The following is a 10024-nucleotide window of genomic DNA, read 5'->3' on the forward strand; positions in this document are numbered from 1 at the left end:
GATAATAACATGTCTAAAATAGATATTTTATTTTTAAAAGTAATTTTAACAGTAATATTAAATACTTAAATTTTAAACCAAACTTTTAAAAATATTTCTCAAAAACACCTTTTCACAATACTTTTCAAAAATATTGCTAAACTAACACTAACAAACATTGAGTAAAATATTCTGAGTTAATAAATTGTAGCAGGGGGAAGACGTAAAGGAAAAACAGGAAAAGAAGGCAGGGCAGGCAGGCAGCTAAGTGAAGGCAACGGTTGAAAGTGAAGGACAGGAATCAGCACGCCGTCTCCTCATCTCTAAACCCCACAAACGTAACGGACCCCACGTGTCAGACTATTACAACCTCCCCCCAATCAAACCCGTCTTTCCTTTTCTTCTTTTCTCTGACACGTCAACCTACTATCTTTTTTTTCCTGCTCACCACTGGACCCCACCTACATATACTCCTTAATTAATTAATCCCACTTTATTATTTTTTAACACTTCCTGCTTACTATTTATTACTCGGATCCAAAAATTTATCCCAACAGCAACGCTCTCCACTCTCTTTACTCCCTCTAACTCTATGCGCACTGCGCACCCTTCTTCTCCTTTTTCGAAACCAAAAAAATCCTCAAAGAAAGGAGAGAGAAATCCCTACCCATTTTCCGGCTTTGATTTCCATACGCATTTCTATTTTCTATTTTTTGTGAAAAAAAGCTTAGATCTTTGTCAATGGAGACGACGCGATCTTTGATTCTGATTTTAGTGTCCTTTCTGGCCTTCTCCTCCTCCCATGTTTCGGCGGACTTTACTTACTCTTCCAGGCTCATTCATAGGTTCTCCGATGAGGCGAAGCTGCTTAGGGTTCTCAGGAACGACGGCGGAGTTCGGTGGCCGGAGATGAAGAATTTGGAGTACTATGAGTTGCTTGTCAACAGCGATTTTCAGCGGCAGAAGATGAAGCTTGGGACTAAGTACAATCTTGTTTTCCCTTCTCAAGGGAGTAAGACGACGTCGTTCGGAAATGACTTCGGATGGTATTCCCCCCCCCCAATTAAAAAAAAAGAATCTTATTTGAACTATGTTGTTGACCGATATTTGACTAATAGTGTAGCTCAATTTTCTCCAGTTTACTTTTTTTTAAAAAAAATCCCCATTATATTTTCTTTTAAAAGGTATTCGACTTTCTTTGAAGGAAAGTCTTCCACTTTTTGTTGCCTGATTTTTCTTTTTTGTTGATGGACAATGATTGCTTCGTACAATGCAAGTTGCCGGGCTTAAAAAAAATTGCAATTTTTATGTGCAAATGTTTATATTTCCTTGTAAATGAATTTCTAGGTTCTTAGCTAATGGCATGGAAATTACTGCAACGAGTGCGAAAATATTTACTTATAAAATGCTCTTAGGGTACTTTTTACAGCATTTTCCAATACCAATAGAGATGTATTATAGAAGTGGAATAAGTTAGGGTTAGGTTTTCTAGAACCAGTAATGGAAAAATGGAGGTTGCTAACCTTAGAAAATGGAGAATTTTGAAGTTTGAACAGCCCCCAATTCATGAAAAACCCGTATGGAGAATGTGACATATTGGTGATTTTAAGCTGTATATGACTCTATAATCCAAAAATAAAATATTTGTAAATATCAACTGAGGGTTTATTCTCTGCTGTTTATTTGATTATTTAATAAACTCAATTTTGAAATTTTAGGTTACACTACACCTGGATTGATATAGGGACACCGAATGTTTCATTTCTTGTTGCGTTGGATGTGGGAAGCGATTTACTTTGGGTTCCATGCGATTGTGTGCAATGTGCTCCACTGTCAGCCAGTTACTATAGTAGTCTGGTAGGCCGGCTTTCTATGATTATGTTGTTAAACACTCTAGGTGTATTATTTACTTTCATGATCATTCTTACCTTTTTTTTTTTTGAAGGTTTGACCCTTTTAGTTGTTATGCTTTTTGTGGCATATTTACATTGTTCATGATGCTTGTTTGGTAACTATGTAACATGAATCCTTCAACGAGGCTGCTGTTTACTGTTAATAATGGAGCCAACTTATTCATTGCTTTGGAAAAAAGGGAAAAAAATAACAGATGATTACACATGAAATAAACAGTGATAAAACTTTTACCTTGTTAGATACTCTACTCCTTACATTTCATACACTATGTTAAGCAAAAACATCAAATGGAGTTCATTACATAAAATATGTACAAATTCCATGAGTTTAATGTTATTTTACCATCCAACAATTTTATTCTTGCCATAAGTTAGATGTCTATTTTTAACAAAAGTGCCCTGTTGTCTCCATCAATTTAAGAATTGATCTATATTGATTTCTGTGCTTCTTAGATTAGGAAAATTGTCACCTTAATCAAATGAAAAGAAGAAAACTTGCTTAAATAGATCATTAAATACTAGATCATTAAAGTTTAAAGCATCTGTTATAAAAAAAATTAAAGCCATTTGTGATTTTATTCCTATGGGGTTTCAAGTAATCTTTTAACTTCTCGAGCCGTATTGCATTTATAAACTTTCAAGTGTGTCTTGTTGGCAATTCTGCCAATCTTTTAACTTCTCGAGCCGTATTGCATTTATAAACTTTCAAGTGTGTCTTGTTGGCAATTCTGCCCATGGTATTTAGATTTCCTATTGAAGTTAATTTTCTATATGCCGTGTCACATGGAAAAAGTCTAGGGGTTTCTTGTCTAGATTCAAGACTATGTTGCATGCCTTAGATTGTGATCTAGTTACAGGATGATCTTGCTTGGGTTTTCTATGAGAACCAATGGTGAGAGGATTGGGAAAAAGTGGAGCTCTACAAAGGGGGACTACCAACCTTGGAGCTCAAGAGGAGAGCTGTCTATCTCAAGTCGAATAATATTCTGCTTGCATTTTTCATTACCTACTTCTGTTTAAATAACAAGGCTAGGTTGACTAATTTAGGTAGTACATAATAATAAGGATTCTAATCTCTTCATTATAGGGTTTGACTAACAGACATAAATAAGACTAGAATATTCTATAAAATAATTTATTTATTTTATTTCTTATTGCTGGCTTAATTTGTGAGATCTTGATTGCATGCTTGATTCTTTCCATCCATAACAGACAAATGTTGTTTCTATTTAATGGCTTGGTAAGGCCATATAGCATGTTTAGCACTTATTTCCAATGATTGATTGGCAGGTGCTCCGTCATATATGGGGCATCTATTATGCAGGATAGAGATCTGAGTGAGTACAGACCATCTGGTTCAAGTTCCAGCAGACACGTACCATGCAGCCATCAGTTATGCGAATCAAGTCTAAACTGCAAAAGTTCTAAGCAGCAATGCCCTTACACTATTGACTACTACACAGAAAATACTTCAAGTTCTGGATTGCTTGTTGAGGATACATTACATCTTGCATCGGTCGATGATCATAAATTGAACACTTCAGTGCAGGCTTCTGTCATTATAGGGTGCTTTACTGATGATTACTGGCTACATTAATTTCTTGATTTGATTCATTTACTGATTTCTCTTGCATTGTCAAGGAATGCTTGTATATCTAACCAGGATTTATTTCTTTTATCTTTTTTGAATGCAGATGTGGTATGAAGCAGAGTGGTGGTTATTTAGATGGGGTTGCTCCTGACGGTTTGATGGGTTTAGGACCTGGAGAAATTTCTGTTCCAAGTGTCCTTGCAAAAGCAGGGTTGATCCGCAACTCTTTCTCAATGTGCTTTGATGATGAGGATTCTGGTAGAATTTATTTTGGGGATAAGGGGCCCCCCACTCAAGAATCTACTCATTTCTTGCCTTCAGATGGGAAATAGTATGGACTGTTTACAAGCATTTCATTTGGTTTTCTTTTTCTAACTTAAACTGTCACTTTTTTTTTTAATTCTCTAAGATTTTAAGATTTCCTCCTTTGTGTTGTGATGTAACTTGTGCTTTTATTCAGTGAGACCTACATTGTTGGGGTGGAAGCTTGTTGTATTGGTAATTCTTGTCTCAAACAAATGGGCTTTAGTGCAGTGGTTGATAGTGGAACATCATTTACATTTCTTCCAAATGAAGTGTATGAGAGGATAGCTAAGGAGGTATTATCTTTGCATTGTAAACTCCTTGGTACAAAATTTGTTATCGGTTTATGTCTGATATCTGCCATTTTTTATAGTTTGACAGGCAAATCAATGCTACGATCACAAGCTATCCAGGTTATCCGTGGAAATATTGCTACAAGTCCAGGTTAACTCACTTTAAGAGATTTATTAGACATTTCCTGTTTTGTGTATCTGGGTCTAAGAGTGTACTTGGGTTATACGCATTAATTTATTTATTCTTTTGTGGAACAGTTCAGAGGAGTTGCCAAAGGTTCCTCACTTGAAGCTTGTGTTCCCTTTAAACAATAGCTTTGTGGTCTTTAATCCTGTTTTTGTGGTTTATGGTATTCAGGTGCTTACTCTCTTTACCACTTGGGAATTTATAGCTTTTCTACTTCTTAAGTTTTTCCTTGTTTAGATTGGCCACTATGACGGACAAGAATATGGTGTTCCAAAAAATATTGGAAGCAAAAGTTGGACTGTTTCATATATTGATTTCCCTTCCCCGAATTTGGAGAAGTCTTGCCAAAATAGTTAGAAAGAAGAAATAGCTAAGTTTTACTCTTGAACATCAGTTGCATTCAGAGCAGTTTGACTAATTTCAAACAATAACCCCCCCCCCCAAAGGAACACCAAGCCCCCATCCATCCTCCCTGTCCTCAGATGCAGTATCTGATTCTTTTTTTTTTTATTTATGGAAATTGCCTTTCACTTAAAGATACTCAAATCTAGCTCTACCTGCTTCTCTTTTGTGATTTATCATGTTAAAAGCGAAATTAAGAGTTGAAAGAGCAAGAATGAAAAGCAAAACTGGGCAGATCAGGTTTGACAAATATTAAGAAATATTAGCTATCACTAATTTAGTTGTGCTTTATGCTTTAGATTCTACTCAACTTGCAGCATGTAACTCGCAAATTTAGGAGTATATTATACTATGTTATATTTTGTTTTTCATGTTATTAGCAATTCGATTGGTGAAAGTTATCTGGTTGATGGAATGCTAAACCTAGTGATTTTATGCAGGGTATCTCTGGATTCTGTTTAGCCGTACAACCAATGGAGGGGGATGTTGGGACAATTGGACGTATGCTATTTCTTTAATGCAAAACATGTTTATATTATATTTCCTCTTATTCTCCCTATACTACTGTGCTTGTACATGCATAGTATGTTAATTATACTCATAAGAATATGTATTTCTGCAGAGAATTTCATGACTGGATACCGGATGGTGTTTGATAGGGAAAAGATGAAGTTAGGTTGGTCACCCTCAAATTGTAAGTTTTGGTCTTTCACTTTGGTATTTTTGCTTTCTTGTTTTTAGGAGGAAATGAACAACAAATATAAAAGCTTATTATTCTGAAACCTCAAAATTCACATTCTTAGGTCAAGATTTAGCTGATGGTAAAAGGATGTCCCTTTCTCCAAATGGGACACCATCGAATCCATTGCCAACTAACGAGCAACAGAGCACCCCTGGTGGACGGGCAGTTGCTCCTGCTGTGGCTGGTAGGGCTCCGCCCTCCAAACCTTCAGCTGCTGCCCATACCCACCTACCATCTTCTTCCCTGCAGTTTTGTTATATAAATTTGCTTCCAATGCTTGTCCTTTGGCATCTTCTCGTTTCATCATTTCCCATAGATACGGGCACCACCACTCACGGTTGAGCCATTCTCACACTTAACCTCACTTGTATGTATATCATCTTCTTTTTTTCTTTTTTTTTTCTTTCTATTTTTCCTAATATTTTGATTTTTATATATCTTTTTACCTTCTGTATAATGTATGAATATTTGGAGATTGAAGCAGCAGTGCCTTCAGTCTGGTGGTCTGATGCCATCAATTTTTTTTTGCCCCTAGGATGGCAATTGGATTGAACAGATGGGCATGTAGTAGTATATAATATATATGTATTATATTTACTTTCTAATTAGAATTTTTTTTTTGTTTAGCGTAACGAGTCTTTATGATAAAGAATGAATTAAGAAATTGCACGACAGAGTAATCTTCACGTACACTGATTTTTCATGAAATGATCATTTCTTTATAGACCGCTCCAAAGTTACATGCCTGATCCAGTCCTTACGGGTCCACCTCAGGACAATTTTTCTTAAATTGGAATAAATTTATGGGTAAATTATTTTGTATGCCTGATCCAGTCCTTACGGGTCCACCTCAGGACAATTTTTCTTAAATTGGAATAAATTTATGGGTAAATTATTTTGTTAGTAAATTATCAATTTATGAGTTAATGAAATTGAATGAAGCGGTCACTTTAATGCCACGCAAGTAAAATAAATTAAAACAAATAAAAGCTTATTTCATTATTTATAATTTTATTATGGACCAATAAGTGGTCAAACCTCTAAAAATTATCAAATTTTTTTTTCTTTTTTGGGGTATTCTTTCTATTGTGAAAACTAAGCCAGAGAAGGGAAAAGAATAGCAGGCAAGGAAAGCAATAATAGAAGAAGCCCGTGCCATCCCAATTTGCTATTGTGGATTCCTAAAAGCATTTTAGGACACCACGGTTTAATGATAACCCTACAAAAGGTTCTTTGGGGGTGTAGATGTCATTTCATCAGATGGTTTGATCTTTCGGTGAGTCCTCGTACAAGAGGTACAAGAGTTGTTATAATTGGGTTAAGGAAAATTGAGGCAATGGAAAGGGAAAGAAGGAAAGAACAAATCATGTAGGCTATTTATAACGATCTGAATTTAGACAATGTTGGAAAATGTGAATTTAGAATTTAGTCTGTAAAGATAAAATAGGAAGATTTTTGGATAAGTGATTTAATTGAGAAAATTATTAATTAAAATTTAGGGATTAAATTATAAAAATACAATCGCTATTGAGTTTTAATTTAGAAAATACTTAAGGGCTTAGTTAGCAATAATCCAAAAGATTAAAATATTATTAAACCATTGTTCTTTTATGAGTAAGTGGGAAATAATGATAATGGTAAATTTATTTGATTAGTTAAGTAATCGTAATTAACTAGTTTAATTAATAACTAAACTAAGTATAAATAGTTAACTAGTGGAATGAAAGATGTAGTTTTCATCCTTCCACTCTCATTGCTATTGAAAAAGAAAGAAAGCTTCAAACACATTAGCAACATTCGACCATTGAATTAAACAAGGTAACCAAGCTATTTTCTTGAATTTTCTATAGATTTATGATAATGGAAGCTTGATTTAGTTAGCCAATGTATCAATTTCTTTAAATTCTACATATTTAGCAAGTTGTCATTAGAGTGAAATTGATGATTTTGAGCTTGAATTGAAGAGATTGTTAGTTAGTAAGCTTAGATTATGGTAATGACTAAATTAAAAATTAATTCAAACTTGTTAGAGAACTTTGTGACACTAGTAAATTGAATAAATTGAACGTTGACATGAAATTATGTTATAGATGAAAAGTATAAGGTCCCTAATGAAAGAATGTGAAATCAAATTTTAATCCGATGTTAGATAGAGAAGAATATGAGCATTTTAGTTATAAGAACTAAAATGAATAAAATGAAAAATATGTTGGCTATGTATTTTAATGTGACTTGGATGTGAACTGACATTTTTTTTATAATTAGATTATCGAATGTAACTAAAGACAACGTCGGGTAGTCTCGAGAGGAAGGAAAGATGAGAGACAAAAGTTCAGTTTGTACTTTTATGATTCGAGTTCAATAAATATTTATATATACATACAAGGATGTTATGAATTGATTTATATGAGGTAAGTGTTCTTTTTGTCTCGTGAGTCGATTTATATAAGTTAAGATGAAATGTTGTGAATCAAGTTGAAATGAACATAGCACAACTGGACGTAAAATGAAATTGTGATATGAATGGTATGGAACTTTGATATGTGAACATGTAATGGTGTATAGTTGGAACATTGATTACCCTATTAACAGTTTGGGAAGAGCCAGATATAATTGACATGCTATAAGATTAGATTTGTGTATGAGTTTATACTTGGTTTTACCGATGAGACGCGGAGCGCATATTTACTTCAGACATCCAATGAGGTGTGGAGCACATTTACTTTAGTTATATCAATGAGGCGCGGATTGTAATTATTACTTTGGACGTTCGATGAGGCATTGGGTGCTGTATTGATGTGATGGTTGGATGATCTATGTATCCGTCTTGAGTCTGTGTCCGGGTAATAGATATTATAAAACATGATCTTGCTAAATGATATTGATATGAATTAACGATGAAAAATGGTAGAACATTTATATATACATGATATGTAACAAATGACAGCATGTGAAAGACCAAACAAACCGATTTATACGAGCTTAAGAGTTCATATGCTTATGAACGAATCAATAGATTTGAGAAAGGAATGAAATTATGAAATGAATTGATGGTAGGTTATAAAATGAAAGTGAATAAGACTTGTTATTTGAAAGTATGATATTATATGTTTATATGAATGGTCAAATGAGATTGTGCAGTAATTTGGTATATGAAACATGAATAGGTGAATTGAAATGGTTGATAATTGATCATTTTTTGATTGTATCTTTAACATGTTAATGCTTTTTATATTATTGACTTCAATCATGAAAGTACCATTGAGCTTTATAGCTCAACATACGGTTTGTTTATTCCCTGCACAGCTCTAATTTGCAGTAATTTAACCGAGAAATTAAGTAATTAAATCGTAAGGACTAAATTGTAAAAGTCTAATTGCTATTGAGTTTTAACTTAGAAAATGATTGAAGACCTAGTTAGTAATTATCCAAAGGGCTTAAATGGTTATTAAATCATTATTCTTTATGTTAATAGTGGGTAATGATGATTATGACCATTAAATGGTTAAAATTAAGACTAATGAATAGATAAATGTAAAATTAAGTTAATAAACATAATTAATTAGCTTAAGTAAATGTTGATCATAATATATATAGTTGAATAAGTGGAATGGAAGACAAAAGCATCCATCTTCTTCTATTGTCCACCAAAAAGAAAAAGAAAGAAAAAAAACTCCATGGTTGAAGAAACATTCAGCTATACTGAATTGCAAAGGTAATCAAGCCATTTTAATCAATTTTTTTTTATAGATTCTTGATCATGGGAGCTTGAATTAGCTAGCCCATGCATCAATTTGTTCAATTAGCTAATATTTAACAAGTTGCCATTAAAGAGAAACCGGTAATTTTGAGCTTGATTTAAAGAAATTGATAGTTAATAATCTTAGATTATGATAAGGACTAAATTGGAAATCTAATTAAGCTTGCTAGATAACTTTGTACCACTAGGGACTAAATTGAATAAATTGAAACTATCATGAAATTATGTTATAGATAGAAAGGATAAGGTCCCTAATGAAAGAATATGAAATCAGATTTTGATTTGATGTTAGATATTGAAAATATGTTTGGATATGTATTTAAATGTTAATTGGATGCAAGTTAATGTTATTTCTCTTATTGAATTATCGAACGTAGCTAAAGACTACACTGGGCCATCACGAGAGAAGGGAAGGACGAGAGTCGTAGATGAGTGACGAAAGCTTTGGTTTTTTACTTTTATGTTACAGGTTCAATATATATATACATATATGATTATTTCTTATTAGCTATTAAGGCAAGACTATTACTCAACTTTGAATTGAATTATGTTGATGATATTGAATGCCAAGATTGTGAATTGTTCTGAGCATAGTAGGAACGAGTATGGTATGAATTTCTAAATGACATGTGATATGTGATATGAATTGATGATGAAATGGTATGCGAATCAATTTATGAAATGTAATTGAAACATTGTTTACCCTATTAGTTGTTTGGGTAGAGTCAAATATAGTTAGCATGTCATAGGGTCAGGTGTAATGATTAGAAGCCATTATTGTCGGGCAACCTAGGGTGGTAAAATGTACATATTCTAGTATACATCGTTGCCGAACAACTCGGGATTACAGAATA

General features: G+C 33.4%; 1 protein-coding gene across 1 annotated transcript; it reads left to right on the plus strand.

Annotated features, from left to right (window-relative positions):
* The first annotated feature begins 523 nt into the window (after window positions 1-523).
* Window positions 524-6015, plus strand: LOC105763685 (aspartic proteinase-like protein 1). Its single transcript, XM_012582002.2, has 10 exons — window positions 524-1025; window positions 1698-1836; window positions 3217-3458; window positions 3587-3814; window positions 3944-4082; window positions 4160-4230; window positions 4338-4437; window positions 5109-5169; window positions 5291-5362; window positions 5472-6015. The coding sequence occupies exons 1-10, from the start codon at window positions 721-723 to the stop codon at window positions 5750-5752; spliced, it is 1638 nt and encodes a 545-aa protein (XP_012437456.1). The 5' UTR covers window positions 524-720; the 3' UTR covers window positions 5753-6015.
* The last annotated feature ends 4009 nt before the right edge of the window (window positions 6016-10024 follow it).

Source organism: Gossypium raimondii, chromosome 12 (assembly GCF_025698545.1).
Source record: "Gossypium raimondii isolate GPD5lz chromosome 12, ASM2569854v1, whole genome shotgun sequence".
Lineage (NCBI taxonomy): Eukaryota > Viridiplantae > Streptophyta > Magnoliopsida > Malvales > Malvaceae > Gossypium > Gossypium raimondii.

What these genes read in the sequence shown, in the direction of transcription:
- LOC105763685 (XM_012582002.2), top strand. Translation starts at nt 721, where the DNA reads ATGGAGACGACGCGATCTTTGATTCTGATTTTAGTGTCCTTTCTGGCC. An exon ending in CAGGCTTCTGTCATTATAGG is followed by an intron (nt 3,459 to 3,586) that starts GTGCTTTACTGA and finishes TTTTGAATGCAG; the next exon opens with ATGTGGTATGAAGCAGAGTG. An exon ending in ATGAGAGGATAGCTAAGGAG is followed by an intron (nt 4,083 to 4,159) that starts GTATTATCTTTG and finishes CATTTTTTATAG; the next exon opens with TTTGACAGGCAAATCAATGC.